Source organism: Ranitomeya imitator, chromosome 5, assembly GCF_032444005.1.
Source record: "Ranitomeya imitator isolate aRanImi1 chromosome 5, aRanImi1.pri, whole genome shotgun sequence".
NCBI classification, from domain to species: Eukaryota; Metazoa; Chordata; class Amphibia; order Anura; family Dendrobatidae; genus Ranitomeya; species Ranitomeya imitator.
Genome location: NC_091286.1, coordinates 274,676,545 through 274,703,178, shown reverse-complemented (window position 1 = coordinate 274,703,178; position 26,634 = coordinate 274,676,545). Strand labels below are relative to the sequence as shown.

At 41.3% G+C, this 26,634-nt stretch overlaps 2 protein-coding genes across 2 annotated transcripts in view; one reads left to right on the top strand and one right to left on the bottom strand.

Moving 5' to 3' along the window:
• The window catches only part of TRAPPC3L (trafficking protein particle complex subunit 3L), a 180,900-nt gene that overhangs the window by 119,812 nt on the left and 34,454 nt on the right, over nucleotides 1–26,634 (top strand). The gene's annotated exons all lie outside the window — the stretch shown is intronic.
• Nucleotides 4,416–14,459, bottom strand: CALHM5 (calcium homeostasis modulator family member 5). Its single transcript, XM_069726176.1, has 2 exons — nucleotides 13,857–14,459; nucleotides 4,416–5,188 (listed from the first exon to the last, which is right to left on the bottom strand). Exons 1-2 carry the CDS (start codon nucleotides 14,394–14,396, stop codon nucleotides 4,805–4,807), a joined length of 924 nt encoding a protein of 307 aa, XP_069582277.1. The 5' UTR covers nucleotides 14,397–14,459; the 3' UTR covers nucleotides 4,416–4,804.

Genomic DNA, 26,634 nt, shown 5'->3' with positions numbered 1-26,634 from the left:
TATGGGGCAATATGAACGGTGCAGAGCACTATATGGGGCACAGCTATGGGGAAATATGAACGGTGCAGAGCACTATATGGCACAGCTATGGGGCAATATGAACGGTGCAGAGCACTATATGGGGCACAGCTATGGGGAAATATGAACGGTGCAGAGCACTATATGGCACAGCTATGGGGAAATATGAACGGTGCAGAGCACTATATGGCACAGCTATGGGGAAATATGAACGGTGCAGAGCACTATATGGCACAGCTATGGGGCAATATGAACGGTGCAGAGCACTATATGGGGCACAGCTATGGGGAAATATGAACGGTGCAGAGCACTATATGGCACAGCTATGGGGCAATATGAACGGTGCAGAGCACTATATGGCACAGATATGGGGCAATAATGAACGGCGCAGAGCACTATATGGCACAGCTATGGGGCAATATGAACGGTGCAGAGCACTATATGGGGCACAGCTATGGGGAAATATGAACGGTGCAGAGCACTATATGGCACAGCTATGGGGCAATATGAACGGTGCAGAGCACTATGTGGCAGAGCTATGGGGAAATATGAACGGTGCAGAGCATTATATGGCACAGCTATGGGGCAATATGAACGGTGCAGAGCACTATATGGCAGAGCTATGGGGCAATATGAACGGTGCAGATCACTATATGGCAGAGCTATGGGGAAATATGAACGGTGCAGAGCACTATATGGCACAGCTATGGGGCAATATGAATGGTGCAGAGCACTATATGGCACAGCTATGGGGAAATATGAACGGTGCAGAGCACTATATGGCACAGCTATGGGGCAATAATGAACGGTGCAGAGCACTATATGGCACAGCTATGGGGCAATATGAACGGTGCAGAGCACTATATGGGGCACAGCTATGGGGAAATATGAACGGTGCAGAGCACTATATGGCACAGCTATGACGCAATATGAACGGTGCAGAGCACTATATGGGGCACAGCTATGGGGAAATATGAACGGTGCAGAGCACTATATGGCACAGCTATGGGGAAATATGAACGGTGCAGAGCACTATATGGGGCACAGCTATGGGGAAATATGAACGGTGCAGAGCACTATATGGCACAGCTATGGGGAAATATGAAAGGTGCAGAGCACTATATGGCACAGCTATGGGGCAATATGAACGGTGCAGAGCACTATATGGGGCACAGCTATGGGGAAATATGAACGGTGCAGAGCACTATATGGCACAGCTATGGGGAAATATGAACGTGCAGAGCACTATATGGCACAGCTATGGGGCAATATGAACGGTGCAGAGCACTATATGGGGCACAGCTATGGGGAAATATGAACGGTGCAGAGCACTATATGGCACAGCTATGGGGAAATATGAACGGTGCAGAGCACTATATGGCACAGCTATGGGGCAATATGAACGGTGCAGAGCACTATATGGGGCACAGCTATGGGGAAATATGAACGGTGCAGAGCACTATATGGCACAGCTATGGGGCAATATGAACGGGGCAGAGCACTATGTGGCAGAGCTATGGGGAAATATGAACGGTGCAGTGCACTATATGGCAGAGCTATGGGGCAATATGAACGGTGCAGAGCACTATATGGCAGAGCTATGGGGCAATATGAACGGTGCAGAGCACTATATGGCAGAGCTATGGGGAAATATGAACGGTGCAGAGCACTATATGGCACAGCTATGGGGCAATATGAACGGTGCAGAGCGCTATATGGCACAGCTATGGGGCAATATGAACGGTGCAGAGCGCTATATGGCACAGCTATGGGGCAATAATGAACGGTGCAGAGCACTATATGGCACAGCTATGGGGAAATATGAACGGTGCAGAGCACTATTTGGCACAGCTATGGGGAAATATGAACGGTGCAGAGCACTATATGGCACAGCTATGGGGCAATAATGAACGGTGCAGAGCACTATATGGCACAGCTATGGGGTAATAATGAACATGCAGAGCACTATATAGCACAGCTATGGGGCAAGAATGATCTATTTTTATTTTTGAAATTCACCAGTAAATGCTGCATTTCCACCCTAGGCTTATACTCGAGTCAATAAGTTTTCCCAGTTTTTTGTGGCAAAATTAGGGGGTCGGCTTATACTCGAGTATATACGGTAACTGCAAAATTTATTGTGAGGTCCCTATCATTGTCTCTTTCAACGTGTATGATACAGACCTATTGAGTAATTTTTGGAAACCTTTGTACATTGTGCAACTGTCAAATTTCTACTATCAATCTCTATATATTCTATTATTAGAACTTTTTTATTGTGTTTCCCTTATCACGGCCTCTCTAAGCGTGTGTCTGGGAGCCTGATATTGATTTTTATGTCTGTACTTGGACATTGTGGAACATCAATGCATTAATATGCTCCACACACTTCTTCAGGTTTCAGCCTTACACAGACTAATAATATGCCCTTCCCCTGTGTTACGTCCTTCCAAATCTGCTGTCCAGGAAGGAGGCGCTGATGTCTATGGCCCACAACCTGCAGTTGCATAGACACAACAGTCAGGAGCCATGTCCAGTTTGTTGTCCAAGCGCAGTGTTCAGTTGTCCCTTGTCAGCATGTATGTCTCTTCCCAAATTGTTAGTTAGGTAGGGCATACATATTCATTAGCACTTTACATTGTCCGGTGCTGGACAAAGACCGTTGCTGGCTTTTCCAGGCTCCTAAGTGAGTCTTGTGTCTCTTTATTAAATTGTCGCTTCCTTATATTTTGTACATTTTAGTAAAAAAAAATGGTTGTGAAGAATTGGCGAGTTTCTGTACATTTTAAGCAGGTCAAAACCTACAAGAAGCAAAATAAACATGAACCCTACTGTAACTAAATACTGTGTTTTTCGGATCATTAGACGCTCCGGATTATAAGATGCACCCCAAATTTTGAGGAGAAAAATAGGAAAAAAACTTTTTTAAATAAAATGGTAGTGCTTCTTATAATCCATGCATCTTATTGCTTACCGGGGGTGGTGGCTGCAGTGAAGCGTTGTCCCAGGGGCACTGCTGGAGGAGGCAGGAGTGGGATGATGCTGCAGGCCGCAGGCTGGAATAAGGGTGTCCGGTTATGCTGCAGGTGTCCGGTGCTACTGCTTATGTCCAGCGCTGCAGGGTGCCCAGCGGTGCTATGGGGGTGTCCGGTGCTGCTGTGGGTGTCTCTGGTGCTGCAGGGGGCTCTGACGACATTTTGTGAAAGGCCAGAGCCCCCACAGTTCCATGGTTTCCTGTGCAGTGGACTCCTGGAAAATGGCCGCAGCGCATGCACAGATGGAGATTTCAGCACCAAGATCTTGGGAGATGAGATCTCAGCTCGGATATTCACCTTACAGCGGCTTCACCCACTATGACAGTGGTTCCATTGGGATCCAGTGGCCAAAACGAACTGTGGAGCTCACAAAACTCAGGTTTCACAGCACCTGCTGGCCCTCTGAAAATGTGAGGCAGGGGCCATATAATGACATGCCATTGAAAGTGGTGGTGGTGGCAGGCGAAGCCCAAAATTCAAATGGGCATGTTTTAGTTGGCATTGTAAAGTGATGGGGAATATGTATTCCACTATCTAGTTAACAATTTTGAATGACAGAGGGACCTTCCAAATGTAGGAGTGAGAGCTCTCCCAAATGTATTATACAGGGCCACCTGATGACTCTTCCCGAGCTCAGGTTTCACGGCACCTGCCGGCACTCTGAAAATGTGAAGCGAGAGCCGCATTATGACATGGCAGTGAACATGATGGTCGTGGCAGCTGAAGCCCAAGATTCAAATGGGCATGTTTTAGCTGGCATTATTAAGTGATGGGAAATATATATTCCACTATCTAGCTAACAATTTGGAATGATGGAGGGACCTCCCAAATGTAGGAGTGAGAGCCCTCACAAATGTAAAAGGAAAAACTAAAGCCAAAATGCTCCTTGTGAACATATGCTAAAGGAGAAGTATATATATTTTTTTTAAATTAGGTTTGGTTTGGTAAGCTTTGGTAAAGCTGTAAAACCAGCACAATACTCTGACAACATTATCCCCAGATACCATATGTGAGTCAGAATGGCATGCAGGCATCTTCTCCATGCTGTTCCCATTTAGTTTTAGCTCTTTCTCATCCATTTCAGCTTTTTCCCCATGCCCTTGGACCTGTTTGTTGGGCCAAGCAAAAAAATATTTGGATTTCCCGTTGACTTGCATTTAATTCGTTATTCAGTACAAATACACAGATATTAGAAATTATTTGTGCCGATTTTTCCGAATCCGAATATTTCACTATTCTCTAATCGCTAGTAGTAATACAATATAATTTCCTGTTGAGTATTTTGAGTTGTCATATAGGAGAATAACAATTTTACCTGTTTTCCGTGTGCTATGTTAAGTGAATAGAACAAAGTCCACAAATACATATTTGTAAATGTTTGTTTTTTTTACTTTTTATAAAACAATACTTTTTTATGTACAAGTTATCATGCATTCATTCCATACATTGTGGCTAGTATTGATGCTTAGCTAATGAGTTGGGCTGAGATTTCATACCAGCAACATCACATGGACAAGGGTGGCGCTGTTTTCAAGTGATAAATTCTTCTGACCTCAGATAATATCACTGAATGTGTTTCAGTAGAGAAAACAAGGTTATTGGCTATTGTACATTTCGTAAGAAAAAAAGGTGAGAAAATAAGATGCAGAAATATTATTGTATTGTGTTTTGATGCAGTGATGTAGAACACATCAATTTGTACATTAAACTTTGAAGCATAATCATATTCTTCTTTGAAGTCCTAAAGCTCATCAGACCGGTGCGTCTACAAATTCCATCATTACTTCTTTTGTATTGAAATTTTCGTTGTCTCCATGTTCCACAAATTTGTGGAGGGTACTGTAGTATTGGTGATCTGGATTAAAAGTATAAAGTGCAGAGATCTTTTCCCAAGCCTTGTTATTGGGCAGGTCAAATTCTGTTGGTTCTTTGTTTTCAAAGAAACTTCTAAGATTCCTTTCCGCAAGTTTGTTTGCATATTCCTGAGCGAGTTGATCAAACTTATCTTTTTCCTTTTCAATATAAATTCTCCAGAATGACATTTGGATGGCACTTACTTTAGAATTACAACTAGACCAACACGTACAGAGAAGAGAAACTGAAGCCAGAACCGCAATGAGACACCAGCCTATAACCTGGAAAATTCAAGAGAACAAAAAGATACATATTATGTTTATTAGCCAGAATACTTTACATTGATCATCAAATTAAAGATGAGTCACTGCAGGATATGAGAGGATTTTATAAGACTGATTTCATGATGAATCGCTAGTATGGAGGGCAAGTGCATATAAATATAAATCATCATAATCTGCAGTAGTCTGTTTCAAGAAGGGAAGAGGAGATAGCAAAAAACCTCATGTCCAGTTTTAATGAACGTTCATCAATATAACTTAGGTTTTTCTGAAATGATATTTGCGCACATATATGCCTATTATCCAGTTGATATTTTCACATACAGGGGGGAATATAAGTATTTGATACACTGCCGATTTTGCAAGTATGCCCACCTACAAAGAATGGAGACATCTGTCATTTAAATCGTGGGTACACTTCAAGTGTGAGAGACAGAATCTTTCAAAAAAATCCAGAAAATCACTTTGAATGATTTCTACATAATTGATTTGCATTTTATTGCATGAAATACGTATTTGATAAAATAGAAAAACAGAACTTAATATTCGGTACAGAAACCTTTGTTTGCAATTACAGAGGTCATACGTTTTCTTTAGTGCTTGACCAAGTTTGTACCCCCTGCAGCAGGGATTTTGGCCCACTCATCTATACAGGTCTTCTCCAGAACTTTCAGGTTTTGGGGATGTCGCTGGGCAACATTGAGATTCAGCTCACTCCAAAGATTTTCTATTGGGTTCACGTCTGGAGACTGGCTAGGCCACTCCAGGACCTTGAAATGCTTCCTATGGAGCAACTCCTTAGTTGCCCTGGCTGTCTGTTTTGGGTCATTGTCATGCTGGAAAATCCAGCCACGACCCATCTTCAATGCTCTTACTGAGGGAATGAGGTTGTTGGCCAAAATCTTGCTATACACGAGTCCATCCATCCTTTCTTCAATACGGTGCACTCGTCCTGTCCCCTTTGCAGAAAAGCACCACCGAAGTAAGATGTTTCCCCCACCGTGCTTCACGGTTGGGACAGTGTTCTTTGGGTTCTACTCATCCTTCTTTATCCAAACACGGTGAGTGGAGTTGATGCCAAAAAGTTCTATTTTGGTCTGATCTAGCCACATGACCTTCTCCCATACCTGGCTGGCTGGTACATGATCAAATACTTATTTAATGCAATAAAATGCAAATTAAGTAAATAAAAATGTGATTTTCTGTCTTTTATTTTTAGAATCTGTCTCTCACAGTTGAGGTGCACCTACGATAAAAATTACAGACCTCTCCATTCTTTGTAGATGGGAAAACTTGCAAAATCGGCAGTATATCAAATACTTTTTTTCCTCACTGTATATGTCTGTTATCACAATCTTTTTCTATAAAAACAGTAGTGATTGAGAAGGGTGTTGCACACTAATAACATGTCACCTTCAACGATACACAATATAGGTAAAAAAAAGGTTTGCTTGCTGGGGTTTCCACTGCTGAGACCCCCTCCATCAGTAAAACAGTGACCTTGAGCAGCTGTCCCTTTTTACCAGATGACCACAGTGAACAGGTGTTTAGATGGAACAGCACTCGAATGTATATATCTATGAGACTGACAGTTTCTATGCGGCTGATGATTAAATACAGTAACTCTTCCCTGCAATTCTATTGGCAGAGTGCATGCCCTAAATTCACGGAAACTGTAACTATGAATTAAGGCTGGTTCCTCAACCACAAACTAGTGCTAAGTGCGGCCTGCAGGCCACATCCGGCCTTCTTGCTGTTCCGAGACCGAGACAGACAAAGAGCTGAAAACACTAGCCGCACCATTGCGCTGCCCTCCCTTGCCCGGTATCCTGATTTCACCCCTATCGGCTTCCTCAGAATGCAGGGAACAGTGAATATAACGGTGAAGGAAAAACCTGCCAATATCTTCTTCCTCCTTTCAGTGTGTAAGACAGCAAACACGATGATTACATTGTGTCTGCTGTGTGGAATGTAGGTGCTCAAAGCAAATGCGGGAAGAATGGGAGCAAGGTGAGCATGTTATTTGTTTTGATTGTTTTCTTTATATATATATATCAATGCGTGTGGGGAACATGTGTCTATATTGTGGGTATGGAAGGTAATCAAATCCCTTTCAATTTTTCACTCTTTGTTTCATTGCAGCCATTTGGTAAATTCAAAAAAGTACATTTTTTCTTATTAATGTACACTCTTCACCCCATTTTGACTGAAGAAAAACCAGAAATGTAGACATTTTGCAAATTTATTAAAAAAGAAAAACTGAAATATCACATGGTCATAAGTATTCATGCTCAGTATTGAGTAGAAGCCCCTTTTGAGCTAGTACAGCCATGAGTCTTCTTGGGAATGATGCAACAAGTTTTTCATACCTGGATTTAGGGATCCTCTGCCATTCTTCCTTGCAGATCCTCTCCAGTTCCGTCAGTTTGGATGGTGAACATTGGTGGACAGCCATTTTCAGGTCTCTCCAGAGATGCTCAATTGGGTTTAGGTCAGGGCTCTGGCTGGGCCAGTCAAGAATGGTCACAGAGTTGTTCTGAAGCCTCTCCTTTATTATTTTAGCTGTGTGCTTAGACTTATTGTCTTGTTAGAAGGTAAACCTTCGGCCAAGTCTGAGGTCCAGAGCACTCTGTAAGAGGTTTTCATCCAGGATATCTCTGTACTTGGCAGCATTCATGTTTCCTTCAATGGCAACCAGTTGTCCTGTCCCTGCTGCTGCTGCTGAAAAACACCCCCATAACATGATGCTGCCACCACCATGTTTCTCTGTTGGGATTGTATTGTTCAGATGATGAGCAGTGCCTGGTTTTCTCCACACATACCACTTAGAATTATCACCAAAAAGGTGTATCTTCGACGCATCAGACCAGAGAATCTTATTTCTTATAGTCTGAGAGACCTTTATGTGTTTTTTAGCAAACTCTATGCAGGCTTTACTATGTCTTGCACTGAGGAGATGCTTCTGTCGGGCCACTCTGCCATAAAGGTCCAACTGGTGGAGGACTGCAGTGATAGTTGACGTTGTGGAACTTTCTCCCATCTCCCTACTGCATCTCTGGAGCTCTGCCACAGTTATCTTGGGGTTCGCCTTTACCTCTCTCACCAAGGCTCTTCTCCTACGACTGCTCTGTTTGGCTGGACAGCCAGGTCTAGGAAGACTTCTGGTGGTCCAAAACTTCTTCCATTGAAGGATTGTGGAGGCCACTGTGCTCTTAGGAACCTTTAGTACTGCATAAATTCTTTTGTGACCTTGGCCGGATCTGTGCCTTGCCACAATTCTGTCTCTGAGCTCCTTGGCCACTTCCTTTGAAATCATGATTCTCATTTGGTCTAACATCCACTGTGAGCTTTGAGGTCTTACATCCACTGTGAGCTTTGAGGTCTTACATAGACAGGTGTGTTCCTTTCCAAATCAAGTTTAATGAAACACAGCTAGACTCCAATGAAGGAGTAGAACCATCTCGAGGAGGATCACAAGGAAATGGACAACATGTAACTTAAATATGAGTGTTTAAGCAAAGGGTCTGAACACTTATGACCATGTGATATTTTGTTTATTCTTTTTTAATAAATTTGCAAAAATTTCTAAATTTCTGTTTGATTTTTCAGTCAAGATGTGGTGCAGATTGTACACTAATGAGAAAAAAATAAACTGTTTTGAATTTACCAAATGGCTGCAATGAAACAAAGAGTGAAACATTTAAAGGGGTCTGAATACTTTATGTACCCACTGTAAATAAGAGGATTATGTGGGGGATCATACTGTATATAGATAGGCTATGTGAGTGCTCATATTGTAAATAGGGGGCTATGTAAGGACTCATATATAGGGGCTATATGAGGACTTGTACTGTACATAGGGAGGCTATGTGGGGGGTCAAACTGTAAATAGGGGTACTGAGTGGGGGCTCCTTCTTTTTATAGGGAGGCTATGTGGGGGCTCATACTGTATATATGGATGCTATGTGGGGTTCATAGTGCATATATGGGGGTCTATGTTGGTGCTCATAGTGTTCATAGAAGACTGTTTCGGGGATCATTCTTTATATAGAGGGTGATGTGTGTGGGCTCATTTGGTATATAGAGAGTGCTATGTGTGGGCTCATACTATATAGTATGCAATGAGATCAAAAACAAGGAGCGCAAAATGTGTAAATCTGGTGATTTAGTGAATTATATCAAACAAGGGCAAAGTGCCCACTCACCTAATGGGGTTGGGCACCCCTGCACAACCCCAGTTTGCACTTGAATTGATGATCCCTAAGGACCGTTGGAGACTGCCGTGCACTGCCACTGCTAGCCAGCACTTCCGGGTTCTGGTCACATGATCAGGAAACAGGATACACGTCACCGCAGGTCCTGAAGCTGACAAGTGTGAATTCAGTACAGCCCGGTACTACCTAATGAAGATAGTGTTATGCTATCGAAACGTGTTGGGGAGATCGTTAACCAGATTGCTGTCCCTACATTTATCCCATATCTCAGTGCTCCACAGACCACTACAACCTTTTTCCTCCATGCTATATATAGGGGAGATCAACATACTTCATGACCTATGACTTATTGGTACGTCATAGGTTGTGTCCCTGCACTCTATGCGGGTTCTGGCTCTGAGCTTGCATGTTTTCCTGCACATGACAGCTGATCTGATCAGCTGTCATTTGCCTCTAACAGACGAAGGTGGAATCGCAATCCACCGCGGCTGTTAACATCTTAAATGCCACTATCAATTTCCGACAGCAGCTTTTAACATGGCCACCCCGGAAGAGCGTCACTAATCTCGCCCATTGGTGCCAACAGGTACCAGAATTGCCAGATGGCCAGTCCGGCCCTGGGTGCCAATGTCACATGACAGCAGGTCGCCAGTGGGTTGGCATGACAATCTGGGGTCTGCAGGAGATCCCTGTGGTTGTCATTGCCGCAATGCTATGAGCACTGCCCTGTGGCTGGCGTTCATAGCAGGTGATCATTTTAGCTACACACAGCAGGGCTGCAGTCCTGCTGTGTGTAGCCCAGGTGATGGAACCATCATAGCTTCTATTCTCTCAAGGAGAATATTGAAGCCAGTGTAAAGTAAAAAAAAAAGTTTTTTACAATTTTTTAAAAATATAAAAGTTCAAATCACCCCCCTTTCGCACAATTCAAAATAAAACAATAAAAAAACAAACCTACCCATATTTGATTTTGACGCATTCAGAAACTTCTGATCTATCAATATATAAAAACAATTAATCCGATCGGTGAACCAGAATTATGTCCAGAATTATGTCTTTTTGCTTGCCACAACATTGCAATAACATGCAATAACAGGTGATCAGAAAATCAGATCTACGTCAAAATGGTATTAAAAAAAACGTCAGCTAGGCACGCAAAAAATAAGCCCTCAACGAGCCACAAATACCAACAAGTGGAGACGCTACAGGTCTCGTAAAATGTCAACATTTTTTTTAGCAAACTTTGGACTTTTTTCTGCCACTTAAATAAAAAAGAACCTAGATGTGTTTGGTGTCTGCAAACTCGTGGTCACCTCCAGAATCCGAATATCAGGTTAAGTTTAGCACTTAGCGAACTTGGTAAAAAAAAAAATCAATTGTGGAATTGCATTTTTTTTTGCATTTTCACTGCACTTAGAATTTTTGTCCTGTTTTCCAGTAGAGGAAAATGTCCAGCTTCACCGAATCCGCGAAAAAAAAGTTTTCTTTATTTACAAACTTAAACATGGAGGATACAAACTTCAGCACAAACCATATGGGTAAGAATCTCAATGCGTTTCTGGAGAGACTAAGATCCCTTAATCATGACTATGGTTTGTGCTGAAGCTTGTATCCTCCATGTTTAAGTTTGTGAATAAAGAAAACTTTTTTCAAGGATTCGGTGAAGCTGGACATTTTCTTCTTTTGGATTCTGCACGCCTGGACACAGCGGGTCCGTGCTCCCGAACCTCGGCTTATGCATCACGGGTGAGCTGGTTTATATTTATATTCCTTCTTCCTGTTTTCCAGTGCATGATAAGGTAAAACCAATGGCGTTATTCAAAACTACAACTTGTCCCGCAAAAAATAAGCCTTCACATGGCCATATTGACAGAAAATTAAAAAAGTTATGGCTCTGGGAAGAAGGAAGGCGAAAAACGGAAAAACCCAAGGTCTTGAAGAGGTTAATTCTGCTCAATATTAAGTGAAACAATTATTATTAATATAAAATAATAATAATTAATAAGGTATTATTAATATTGAGCAGAATTAATTTCAGCCTATTGGTTTGGCCCTCCACAACCGTCATGGTCTCTCATGCGGCCCCTTGGGAAAATTAATTGATCTGTAGATAACGAAAGGTACTATTACTGAACTGATGATTTTAAAGTCATAAGGATGAAACAGTGTAACAGTGCCCTTCAGTGGACATCATAGCAATCACACATTAGGAAGCAATTTAGCTATTTTAAAAACTGAAACAAACTAAATTGAATGGAATGACTATTTTCCTTTTTCTTTTCAAATGTATTAAAAACCTGAATATGAGTATTCCAAATATATTAGTGGACGTTCTACAGCATTTGATCAATTTCTGAAGCTAAAGCACCTTGTTAGCCTAGTTTTCTACATGCTACTCCTGTTTAAAAATGGCGCCAGATTGAGGCATGCTACAGGACGCGTCTATCAGCCTCTTCAGTGTAGAGCCATGTCTTGAATTTAGTAAGGGTGCATATACTGGACCTCTGCTCTATTCAAATGATGTACTCGGCTTTTTACGGAAATCCCACAATTGATTAATTGAGTGGAGGTTGAGCAGGCGCACGCTTGCACACAACATGCGTTCTTAAGATCCAAAGCCCTATTCTCAGGATTGGTGATGTCTGAGCAATCAGTAATTATTTCTTATCCATGGGTTACCTTTCAGTTCTGGGAATACACCTTTTAGGAGTTATAGTTACTTGATGCTAATGTGGTTGTATAATTCTACTATGGACGGTCACCATATACTTCAAGGAAAAGAATTGTAAAACTGCCTGCAGACTAATGAACTGACATAGAAGTCACAATTTTGGACCCAAAACAACTGAGCAAAAGCAATAATAACTGTTCTATTACATAATAACTTTGTTCTATTACAGATTATTTATGGAATCCCCTTATATGCTTGTGTACAGTACATTGAATGGTGCACATTTAACAGGTAAAAGTTGTGCTAGACTAGACATGTAAAACCGGTTGAGTAAGATTCCAGGTTAAGGTCAAATCAACAAGTATCTGACACTCAAGGAATACCCATGAAACAGGAAGAAGTCGTTGTTCCTGGTTTGTTGGGTGTCCGATAAAGGTCAACAATTGTTTACTTCATGTACTGAGTTCGGAGGCATTGGACACTACAGTACTTCAAACTGTTTGCATAGCTTTGTGCTATTGTTTAGCGGCACACTGCTGCTCCTAGAATTTCATTTATTAGCTGCTTTCCTTGCTCTAAGATATTAAAAAAGGAAAAGTGTCTAATAAAAGAGAGCAAGCTACAGATTCAGAAGAGTTACCTAGCTAGCTTAACTTATTGCTACTTATCTGTTGACCCAGTTCAAAGCCTTATATGTTTCGCCTTCATTGCTGACATGATTCATCAGGGGCTTGTCTGTCTATGATCGAATGATACTCAATGATGTGTGAAACTCTTGACATATATGCATTCCTCATGTTTATGTTTAATCAGGGGTTTAGCAGTCCGTGATCAAAGAATATGGTTAATATCCTGCAGCTAGAAACACACTAATATGGGGACTGAAAGGCCACGATCATATGGTAAATACAAATTATACATTTATTTAATGTGGAGTTCTGCAATCTTTACAAAATATTCACCCAGATTCATTAAGACTTGTGTTTCATATATTAATCTTACTTCAAAGTGTAACTAGTTGTCCCTAAGAGATGCATGTCTCTTAATAAATTTGCCAAATTATAACCTGTCTTAAAGGCAGAAAATAAAATTTATACTTGCTGTAAACTGAGAGGAGAGGAAGAGAAAAGTAAAAAAATAAATAGTGCTAATAATGTATACTCCATAATATGAACTTTGTGGACTCTATAATGATGGTCAACATTTATTGATAAATTCTCCCCATTTGCTCTCAAATGCGCCTCTACTCTCTATGTTTGACTACAAAAGACAAAATAAGGTTCATTCGTTTACTCTCATTATAACGTTGACCCCTTGGGCAGTTTCTATACTATCTGTATGAGCATATGACTGATGTTTCTCATGGCTTTTTGTATAAACAGTTCTTGGTTTTCAAAATTGCACCCAATCTGCCACAAATCTGCTTGTTTGATCCCATCTATCAAGTGCAGTAGACACCTCCGCCTGTCATCTTGTAGCAGACAAGTCTTTCATGTCATCGCTGTTGTCAGCAATCAGTGGAAGAAGACAGGAGTGAGAAGCTTCTGAGTCATCTCTTTAGAAGGAAAGAACATTTGCTTGTACATTCTCCTTACCAATTCTATGATTAGTAGGATCCAAGATCGGAATGGAAACTCTCTCGGTTACAATAATATAGTAGTTTTAACAGCTGTACCCGAAAAAAAAAAATGCATAAAACCAATTGTGCTAATGCAATAAGATATACCAAGTAGCAAACTCTGGTGCCACCTGATATATTAATTGTAAAGGTTTTGTCACACACCTGAGACTGGGCTTGAAGAATCAGCGTGATCTCCTGTATATCGTTGGCGGGCATTGGTGCTTTGCCGCAGGTCACTTTGTAGAGTTGTCCCTTACACTGTTCAGACTTGTTCCTACACAGATGCTGCACATACTCTGTGTTCTGCCATCCACTCATTGCACAGGTATAGAAGGATCCATGGAGTAAAGCGATAGAAATCCACATGACAGGAACTATGAGAGCATCCATTGTCAACTGTACGAAAACATACAGCCCCTGGCAACGGTAACCATTGGGGCACATCTTCTTCGGATTGAGAAAACATCCGGTGAAAAATTTCCAAGTTCTACTGTTCAGAAAATAACTAATGATCATAAGGACTAGAGCGGGAGCGAAGAGAAAAACAAATCCATACATCAGGTTATCTTCAGAGCATGGACACTGGAAAACTACCAGAGAAAACAACTGCTGCCCACCTGCAGTAAGAAGCGTCAAAAAGCCATAACCAATGGCAGATTTCTTGTCTGAGCAAAGCTTCAACAATTTATGCAAGATGTCCATGATGTTTACAATGTGAATGCTGTATGAGAAAGTGACTGTCCTCACATAATATATGCTTCTCCACCAGCAAGAAATTCAAAGCAAAAACCAGTTTGTCAAGTCCTCAGGTGTACGGACCCGATGACAGTGTGCAGTAAAGCTATCCCCCAAGCGCCTATGAAACATGTTGTCTAGCATACACATTGACTTTTAATTGGTGAATGTATTGTCAGCATGTACTAATTTGCCTTATAGGTGCAGTATATTGAATTATGGAGCAGATAATGATGTATCACCAGGAAGATTTTTTTTGTTTAATCTTAAGATTTGTGTAACTCATCACTATTAAACTTCATTCGTGTGCCTGACCATGTCCTTCAAACACTGTGGGATCAGCTAAAGCAAATAAAATTTACACCCACCAAAATCCCACTAATACATGGGGATAAAATAACCAGGATACAGTAATATTAATAATAATATTAATAGGCAATATAACAAAAAGGTATTAAAATGGTTTTTTTTATTACCATTGTTTATTTGTTTTATTACACATATTTGTGCGTTATTTCTTTACTATGGAGTTTAATCACTTAGGCTCAGATTCAGAAAAGCTTTTTCAACAGAATGCTGGCATGAAAAGCTTTAAAAAGTCGTGAAGCTGCACAAACATTTAGCAACTTTTGGCATTTTCACGCCATTTTTGTCCCGCTACAAGAAAGTGGGCAGAGCTGGGGCAGGACAGGGTCATGACGGGGCATAACAACTCCAACTTGTCAAATTCATAAGGAGCAGCAGCAGCGTTCCTTACGCCACAAATTTTACTCCAGTCATTGACCTAAGTAAGATTGTGGCGAGGTGTCTAATTCATACAGAGGTGTGCTCCTCGTAATGAATCAGGCAGCTTGCACTCCACCCTGACCCCTCATAAGGACTGATATGAATCAGGCCTTGGTTCCTCAGAAACTTGCTTAAAGGAACTCTCCTATATAGACAATCTGTTTCAATATATTAGTACATATGGACATCAAGGAGGGGATATTTCTAAGGGTGCCTAACAACCCAAAAAGGAAAGCTACTCTATGTGAGGGGCTACCTTTCTGCCGAACTGGTGCATCAAATAGATGTATTGTTACATTTCCAGTTTCTTTAAGACACCTTTGATTGAAATCCAATATCCGTATGTGAACATAATAATTCATCCAACACAGTCATTGTTACATAACATTACCTGACTTCTTACATACAGTATAGCTTAACTTTCACTGTTCATTTAATTTAACTGTCTTTATTCTTACTTCTGTTATTAAGTATCATTGCTCTAATTCAGCTTTCTGGAACAATCAACCACAGCATTACTCAAGTAGACATGCCGTTAGGGAACCAAGCTAAAAGACTATGTCCAAAAATGTATAACAGGGAATCTTTTCATCACTACTGATAAATCACATGATTTTCTATATAAATGATGTAATTCATTATTAAAAATGTATTTTGATTGGCTCTAATGTTATATATTGTGATTGGTTTATCTTTAATGTATCATGAATTATAATGTATCTACAGCTCTGGCAAAAATTAAGAGATCACCACATCAAAACCCTGTCATGGGTAGATCTGAACCCCATTAAAAACCTCTGTAATGTAATCAAGAGGATGAAGGATAGCCATAAACCATCAAACAAATGCTTAAATTTTTGCTCCAGAAGCAGTGTGAAAGACTGGTGGGATGCATGCCAAGAAGAATGAAAGCTGTGATTAAAATTCATGGTTATTCCACAAAATATTGATTTCTGAACTCTGAGTTAAAACATTAGTATGGTTGTTTCTAAATGATTATGAACTTGTTTTCTTTGCATTATTTGAGGTCTGAAAGCACTGTTTTTTTTTCTATTTTGACCATTTCTCCTTTTCAGAAAAAAATACAAAATGTATTGCTTGGAAATTCAGAGACATGTTGTCAGAGGTTTATAGACTAAAAGGACAACTTACATTTTACTCAAAAATATACCTATAAAGAGAAAAATCAGACAAACTGAACATTTTGCAGTGGTCTCTTAATTTTTGCCAGAGCTGTATGTATTACAATTGATTTATATTCTACGTACAATGGTGACCAAAAGTTTTGTATTTTATTTAAAAGTCTGATAACTTCTGTCTGATGGTTGTGATGCCATTTTCCTGGTGATGAATTGAAAGTGCATGAAGTTGTCATCACGCAAGATCTTACTTTTAACCAAAATGCTATAGAATACAGGTATGGTCATTTAATTAAAGAAAACTGACTGCCAAAACTTTTGCATATACTATTTATTGCTCACAACATAGAGAGTAATTCATTGTTTACAATGCCATAACTTAGCATTTTGTAGCATGACCTCTTGCTTTAATTACTGCACCACACTGACGAGGCCTTGAAGCCACTAGGTCATTCAAGACATTGTGAGGGATCTTGCTTGATTCCATTTGCAAATCTGCAAACAATTCATTTATTGCTATAGGAACGGCCCCCAACTCATCGCCCTAACTCATCCCAAAGGTGTTCTATAGAGTTTAAATCAGGTGATTGGCTTGGCCATTGCAACAGGGGAACACTTTTCTTTGCTAACCAATTTTTTACTAAATTGGATATGTGCTTAGGATCATTTGTCTAGCTGGAATTTCCAGCCCCTGCCTACTTTGGTTTTACCATGTGGCAGCATTACACACTCCAGTATATCCTTGTTCATGATAGCATCCATATCTCCATCAATTCTATGCAAAGGGCCAATGGCAAATTCAGAAAAGCAACCCTTAAACCATGACATTGCTACCACCATGTTTCTCTGTAGGTGTTTTGTACCTTACATCCTTACGTTTTATAAATAGGCGGTATATATAGTGCTTGCCATCACTCTTACCATTAGCTGTCTTCTTTGGCAAACTCAAGTCAGACCTTCAGGTTCTTTGCAGAGATGAAATGTTTCTTGACTGGAACTTGTGCGTTCAATCCTACAGCTCTTAGCCGTCACACCACAGTTTTGCGACTCACTTTAACCCCATATTCTTTGTTCATTTCATGAGAAATCTGTGCAGCACTTTTATGGATATCAGATGCTGACTTTTTCTGAAAAATGTGATCAACTTTGAAGGAAGTTTACCTTGGTCATCCACTTCTAGGTGTGTCAGCTGTTCCATAACCTTCTTTTTCTTTCTTTTTTATATGTGACACTTGACTCTGAGAGCAGTTGAATTCCATAGCTATCTCATTTTGGCTTTTGCCTGACTTTGCTTTCAGAATAATAAGCTTCCTGACATCGGCTGATAAATTTATTCTTTGTCTTTGTCATGCTTTAATTGAAAAACACTGAAATAAAAAAAAAAAGATTTTTAGGCAAAATTCGACTATCCATGAGAAAATATGTATAACATTTGGTCCAGCAAATGGTGAATACCAACACATAAAGGGATAAAACAATGTCAAACACAATTTTCATCCTTATAGCTGAGAACCATTTGCTTCCAGTTTACTAAAATCACCAGGAAAATAGCACCACAACAACCAGACAGAATTACCATATATACTCGAGTATAAGCTGAGATTTTCAGGCCATTTTTTAGGCTGAAAGTGCCCCACTCAGCTGATACTCAAGTCATTGTCTCAGGGGGTCAGCGGGGGAGGGGGAGCAGCAGCTGTCAAATCATACTCACCTTCTCCCTGCACCCGCAGCTCTTCCTGTGTTCAGCGGTCACGTGGTACCGCTCATTATAGTAATGAATATGGACGCGAATCCATTCCCATAGGGGTGGAGCGCATATTCATTACTTTAATGAGCAGTATCAGTGACTGCTGAACACAGGAACAAGCTGCCAGCGTCAAAGACCATCACATCGGAGAAGCAGGGACCGCGTTGGGTGGGTGAGGGTGAGCACTGCGATATTCACCTGACCCCATTCCATCGCCGCGCACTGCTGTGTCTTCCGTCTCTCTGCTGTGACTTTCAAGTCAGAGGGCGCGATGACGTGGTTAGTGTGCGCCCTCTACCTGAACAGTCACTGCAGAGAGACTGGAGACACAGCAGTGCGCGGCAGTGTCCCCGCCTGCTCAGGACAAGAGGTGAGCATGTCATTATTTTTTTTTAATTGCAGCAGCACATGGGGCAAATGTTTCTATGGAGAATCTTATTATGGGGCCATAATCAACCTTCATGCAGCATTATATGGCGCACATTTTCTATAGAGCATCTTATGGGGCCATAATCAACCTTTATGCAGGATTGTATGGGGCAAATGCTTCTGTGGAGCATCTTATGGGGCCATAATCAACCTTTGTGCAGCATTATATGGGGCATATTTTTGTATGAAGCATCTTATGGGGCCCATCATGAACTTTATGGAGCATTATATGGGCCCATCATGAACTGTATGGAGCATTATATGGGGTGTATTTTGTATGGAGCATCTTATGGGGCCATAATGAACTGTATGGAGCATTATATGGGGCTCCTGATTCAATATGGATATTCAAAAACAATTAACCTACTGATGTCTCAATTAATTTCACTTTTATTGGTATCTATTTTTATTTTTGAAATTTTCCAGTAGTTGCTGCATTTCCCACCCTAGGCTTATACTTGAGTCATTAAGTTTTCCCAGTTTTTTGTGGCAAAATTAGGGGGTCTCGGCTTATACTCGGGTCGGCTTATGCTCGACTATATACAGTAATCACACTTAAAAAAAAGAAAAACTTCTGGCTGTTACTGTATGTCTTGTTAAAATCTTATTGGTTTCTTCCCAAATCCTGCTGTTACTGTAGGGGGCTTCATAAGAATTACATTTCAGGAGCCTACCGTATCTCTGTAGCAACAGATAAAATATTAGCAGCCTATTGCCACCACTAGTGGAAATAATCTGTTTATGCTTGTGTAGGTAACTATCAACTTGAACAATAGCCATAAATAAATTTAATAAGATTAGATCTCTAGTGACTGCAGCAGTTGACATTTGAGAGTTAAAGAAGCAAAACTGAAAACTGAATGGAGGCCTTCATTCATACACTTCAGAGTTCCATTGTTACTTGTTATACCGATTATCAGCACATCAGGTTCTCTGCCAGGGTTGCCAATTTGACTTTTCATTCTTTTCAGGACAAATATACAGTACTAGATGGTGGCCCGATTCTAACGCATCGGGTATTCTAGAATATGCATGTCCATGTAGTATATTGGCCAGCCACGTAGTATATTGGCCAGCCACGTAGAATATTGCCCAACCACGTAGTATATTGCCCAGCTACGTAGTATATTGGCCAGTCACGTAGTATATTGGCCAGCCACGTAGTATATTGGCCAGCCACGTAGTATATTGCCCAACCACGTAGTATATTGCCCAGCCACGTAGTATATTGCCCAGCCACGTAGTATATTGGCCAGTCACGTAGTATATTGCCCAGTCACGTAGTATATTGCCCAGCCACATAGTATATTGCCCAGTCACGTAGTATATTGCCCAGTCACCTAGTATATTGCCAGTCACGTAGTATATTGCCCAGTCACGTAGTATATTGGCCAGTCACGTAGGTATATAACACTGCCAACGCAGTATTTAGCAGTGTGTGCACCATCTTCCTGTTAAAAAAAATAATTAAAATAAAAAATAGTTATATACTCACCCCTGGGATCGCGAGACCGCTAAGTCTTCTGGGTAAGTTCGCAATGCATCTCTGGGAATGGAAGATGGCGGCCGACGCGAGCGCATCGTCCGACGACGGAAGGTGAGAATAGCAGGATTTTTGTTTTTTTATTATTTTTAACATTACATCTTTTTACTATTGATGCTGCATAGGCAGCATCAATAGTAAAAACTTGGTCACACAGGGTTAATAGCAGCGGATACGGAGTGCGTTACCCTCTGCATAACGCGGTCCGTTACTGCTGGCATTAACCCTCTGTGAGCGGTGACCGGAGGTGAGTATGGAGCGGGCGCCGGGGACACTGACTGCGGGGAGTATGGAGCGGGCGCCGGGGACACTGACTGCGGGGAGTATGGTGCGGGCGCTGGGGACACTGACTGCGGGGAGTATGGAGCGGAGTGCCGGGGACACTGACTGCAGGGAGTATGGAGCGGGCGCCGGGGACACTGACTGCGGGGAGCATAGAGTGGGCGCCGGGGATACTGACTGCGGGGAGTATGGAGCGGGCAGCGGGCACTGTGACTTTAGGGGAGGGACTAATCGGACTGTGCCCATCGCTGATTGGTCGCGGCAGCCATGACAGGCAGCTGCTGAGACCAATCAGCGACGCGGGATTTCCGTTACGGAAGTTGAGGACAGAAAGACGGAAGTACCCCTTAGACAATTATATATATAGGTAATATTGTGTATGAGGAAATTTTTGTGTGTAATTTCTGTGCCTTTATATCATTATGTGCATTATTTCCTTACTGTGACATCACTATTTGTATCATTCACATATAAAATATTTGCTACATATGTGGAAGTAGAATAAAAGTAAAACTTTACCTGTTTAAGACTTCAGCTTTAACCCCTTCACGACATGCCCCGTACTAGTACGGCGCATGTCGTGTCTCCCCCTTTGATGTAGGCTCCGGCGGTGAGCCCACATCAAAGTCACGACATGTCAGCTGTTTTGTACAGCTGACATGTGGGTGCGATAGTGGTGGGTGAAATCGCGATTCACCTGCCGCTATTAACCAGTTAAATACCGCTGTCAAATGCTAGCAGCGGCATTTAACTACCGCTTCCGGCCGTGCAGGCCGAAAATGAGCGTATCGCCGACCCCGTCACATGATCGGGGGTTGGCGATCCGTCAGGATGGTAACCATAGAGGTCCTTGAGACCTCTATGATTACTGATGCCGGCCTGCTGTGAGCGCCACCCTGTGGTCGGCGCTCATAGCAAGCCTGTAATTCATCTACATAGCAGCGATCTGATGATCGTTGCTATGTAGCTGACCTGATTGAGTGGTGCCAGCTTCTAGCATCCCATGGAGGCTATTGAAGCATAGCAAAAAAAAAATGTTTTTAAAAATATGGAAAAAATAAAGAAAAAATATAAAAGTTTAAATCACCCCCCTTTCGTCCCATCCAAAACAAAACAATAAAGAAAAAATCAAACCTACACATATTTGGTATCACTGCTTTCACAATCTCCCGATCTATCAATTAAAAAAAAGCATTAACCTGATCGCTAAACAGCGTAGCGAGAAAAAAGTTTGAAACGCCAGAATTAAGTTTTTTTCGTCTCCGCGACATTGCATTAAATGCAACAACGGGCGATCAAAAGACCGTATCTGCACAAAAGTGATATCATTAAAAACCTCAGCTCGGCACACAAAAAAAAAGCCCTCACCTGACCCCAGATCATGAAAAATGGAGACGCTATGGGTATCGGAAAATGGCACTTTTTTAATTTATTTTTTTTTTAGCAAAGTTTAGAATTTTTTTTTACCACTTAGGGCTCATCTCCACTTGTGTGAGAAAAAAAACGGTCCGATTTACGGACCGAAAAAACTGATGTAACGTCTGCGAGTGCCATGCGAGTGCCATGCGAGTGTCATGCGAGTGTCATGCGAGTGTGATGCGATTTTTTTATCGCAACATCCGTATGACATCCGTATTGCTGTCCGATTTTTACGCACGGGTCTCCTTAGAAAAGCAGGCTATTCAGCGCAGAGTACAGTAAAATCACACTGACAGGTTAGATTAGAGTAGATATATACACATAGAATAGGTATATATACATATATATACAGTATGTCAGGGAGACACCTATATATATATATTTATATTTAATGCAGCGTGAGATAGCTTTAAAGCTGGTAATTCAATTATCGGCTTTTGCTTTCTCCTTCACAAACCCGACATGATTTGAGACCTGGTTTACATACAGTAAACCATCTCATATCTACTACTGGGAAGGTCTTTTTTCAGCGAGACTTCTCTAACTGTAAATCAACAGGTGTTGTCTACATGGCCTCCTGCCCTTGTCCCAAAGACTACATCGGAAAAACAATAAGAGAGTTTCGTAGGAGGGTGGGTGAACATCTAGGGGATATTAGACATAATAGAGACACTGCTTTGGCGAGACACATGAGATCACAACACCCTGATAAGCCAACTGATGTTACCTTCACTGTGATTGAAGTGGTAAAACCTAACCCTAGGGGTGGTAATTTTGACAGAATGGTCCTCCAAAGGGAATGTGAGTGGACATTTAGGTTGGACTCAATGACCCCAAAGGGTCTAAATGAGCTACAGTCGTTCACCTGCTTCCTCTAAAAACTCTGTCCTTGTGAATTACCTCTTTCTCTTTTACAATATACAGGATTGACTGAATTCTATTAATTTTGTTTTTATACTGTACCATTTGACAAAAAGCCTAGTTGCATGTTCCGTCACGTGTTATCTCCTCCTGTTAGTAGGAATGTACGCAGATCAGTGTATTTTTATCTTTGTTTATAAAAATCCTCGATTTTTTTAAAAAGCCGTCTTTTTTTTTTTTTTTTTTTTTTTGGGGTGTCTGCGATAATAGCTTTGGGTACACAGTTTAGCGTGCTTTGATCTATAGGCTCCACATGGAGATAAGATATGGAGTGCTTGATTCCTAATTAAATGTATATATGCAAAGGAAGCTAATCAATATGAGGGAATGAAGCACATGTCTAATCCTGACAGATTTATTGTACTTTTTGGGACCTAGACGCTCCTTTGTAATTCTGTGTATCCCATCAGAGCTTTCAGCAGAATGATGTTATGCGCATAATAAGTGGCGCATTGCTTTGTATTTTGTGGTTTATCATATACCACTGTATCTTTTTCAGGTACAGACAAGATTATTGATACCGGTGTCTGTTGCTGTCATGCTACGCAGACGCACTAGACATCGGTAAGGAAAGATGTTATCTGAAGTTTATATAGATACTTACACAGGCGCCGTAGCACGTACTGCGACTTAGGCTATCGGGGTGATGCCTGTAACACATTGGCAGACAGTTGAACCTGTGTGCTACGTGTTGCGCAACTTTTGCGTAATAGATAAGCCATCGTAGTAAACATGGGTGACACGCAGGGGTTCTCTTTGCGTCCCACCCAGCGCAGACGCAGTGTAGTCTCTATCTAGCCGGTGATGATTGTTACCACTTCCGGTTGGTTAACAGGAAGAAGCCGCACGTTGTGCGTGGCTCTCTGTGCGTTCCATCTAGCGCAGGCGCAGCAGAGCCCTTACCTAACCGGCCACTAGTATGATCACTTCCGGTCGGATACAGGAAGGAGTCGCACACATGATTTCCCCCGGCGGCGTTATATAAATTGAGGTAAATAGTATCACAACTCACCTCTATCCTGCATCATCGAGACACATGACAAACGTATCGGGCCTCCTGATGAGCCCAAAAGGCGAAACGCGTTGAGGCGGTGTATGACAGTGGGCTGACGGCATGACGTTGAAGGATGAGTACTAATTATGCAGTTTCATCTATGACTAAGTGATGTGGAAAGGGGTCTTTCGGTTCTATATGTGGCACTGTTGATTTTTACAGGGATTTCCCTGTGCTGCATTTATCACATCGGCATGTATTTTTGCATGTTAGGTCACTTTTTATCGGGCAGGGGGCCCATTCATGTGACCCATTAACGAATCTGAAGGACTGGTTACTGATTGACCCACCACTCAGGCTAACTGTAGGAATTATTATTAAGTAGCCGTTTATCTGAATTGAATTAAATCTGGCACTTTGTGCTCTACATGCTCGTCATTTGCCCACTGCATGTGCTCATTATTGTTTTTATATTCACGGTGTTGGGGGATAGGTTTCCTTATTGATAGGTGTGTCATCTGTCTAGCTTACTAGGGGTACCTTTAGCATATTATCATTGTGCGGGTAGAGGGACCCATTGGTACTTTTAGGGCTATCCAGGGATTCTAGGGCAAGCCGTCGTTGAGCGGGGGCGCCATAACGTTCCCCCTAGGGCGCCAACCCCCGCTGCTAGGCAGTTATCAGAGTAGATACGCTATAGGGATTTCCTTTCCCCAAACACTAGCTTTTTCACGGTGTGTGTTTTTTTGTCTGTTTTGGTGTAGCCACAGGTTGGTGGCCTTTTTAATATTTAGATACCTAATAAAGTTTCTCTTGGGGTTTTTTCTATGATTTAGACGTGCCAGATCCTCGGAAGGTATGTATATTGTTGGTTTATTTTTATTTTTTTGTTACAGATCGAGGGTCTTCAGTGAGTGGATTGAGAGTAGAATAAATTAATACAACAACCTTTGTGATTTTTTCAATAAATTAATTTTTAATAATGTGTGTGTGTTTTTTTTTTAACCCTTTACTAGTATTGGATTAATAATGGATAGGTGTCATAATTGACGCCTCTCCATTATTAATTAGGCTTAATGTCACCTTACAATAGCAAGGTGGCATTAACCCTTCATTACCCCATATCCCACCGCTACACGGGAATGGGAAGAGAGTGGCCAAGTGCCAGAATAGGCGCATCTTCCAGATGTGCCTGTTCTGGGGTGGCTGGGGGCAGATGTTTTTAGCCAGGGGGGCCAATAACCATGGACCCTCTCCAGGCTATTAATATCTGCCCTCAGTCACTGGCTTTACTACTCTGGCGGAGAAAATTGTGCGGGAGCCCACGCCAATTTTTTCCGCCATTTAACCCCTTATTTTACTAGCTAGAACGGCCAAATTTTGCATATACACACTACTAACATTAGTAGTGTGGAATATGCAAAAAAATGGGGATATGAGATGGTTTACTTTATGTAAACCAGGTCTCATATCATGTCGGGTTTGTGAAAGAGAAAGCAAAAGCCGGTAATTGAATTACCAGCTTTAAAGCTATCTCACGCTGCATTAAATATAAATATATATATATAGGTGTCTCCCTGACATATATATATGTATATATACCTATTCTATGTGTATATATCTACTCTAATCTAACCTGTCAGTGTGATTTTACTGTACTCTACGCTGAATTGCCGGCTTTTCTAAGGACACGGGTGCGTAAAAATCGGACAGCACTCGCATGGTGCGAGTGCTGTGCGTTTTTTTTCTCGCACCCATTGACTTGCATTGGCGAGTCTCGTCCGAGAATCGCAGCGATACGCCGGATGCTGCGATTTTTTTCTCAGCCGACACAGATTTTTCTCAGTCCGATTTCGGCTGAGAAAAAAATCGCAAATGGAATGTCACCTATTGATTAACATTGGTCCGAGTGCAATCCGATTTTTTATCGGATTGCACTCGTCCGTTTTCCTCACAAGTGGAGATGAGCCCTTAGATAAAAAATAACCTAGACATGTTTGGTGTCTATGATCTCGGAATGACCTGGAAAATCAAAATGGCAGGTCAGTTTTAGCATTTAGTGAACCTAGCAAAAAAGCCAATCAAAAAACAAGTGTGGGATTGCACTTTTTTTTGCAATTTCACCACACTTGGAATTTTTTTCCCATTTTCTAGTACAAGACATGGTAAAACCAATGGTGATGTTCAAAAGTACAACTCGTCCCACAAAAAATAAGCCCTCACATGACAATATTGACGGAAAAATAAAAAAGTTATGGCTCTGGGAAGGAGGGGAGCGAAAAACGAAAACGCAAAGATGAAAAAGGGCCGTGGCGTGAAGGGGTTAAAACTGAATATATAAATGAATGCAGCCTAAAAGGGACGGACAGGTTCTGAACCATCAGATTTTCCGTATTATTGGACAGTCATTGAAAAGTCTATCTTCCTTCTAAGGTTGCAGCTTATTGGTGACCTGGAGTCACCTCTGGTTCCAAGTAAAAAACTGCAGCGTTGACATAACTCAGACTGCACATTGTTTCCCGATGGGAGAGATTGGTGGAAACAACCTTGCAAAAATTGGAAAAAAAAATCCAACCCTAGGGAAAAAAAAGGTAAATAAATTACTTTTGTAGTGTGACATCATTTTATGTGCTTTCCCTGTACTATGAAGAGAATGAACACCTTTTTCCACTACAGTAATATTACTATGTGCACAAATTCTATGCAATTATTTCATATCATCCCTTTACTGTTACATATAATTCCCACACGACTGTGAGCATTATTCCAGACATTACTGCAGTGTTTATAATTCCTCTGATGTATTTTCACTAAATAGATTCCTCTTGTACTATGGCATCATTGTGAGTGTTATCCATCCAACAATGTACACTTTATGCCAGCACTGTGTGATGTTTTTATCATAATATCAATTTGTTATATTACCTTGTGTTATTCATTTACAC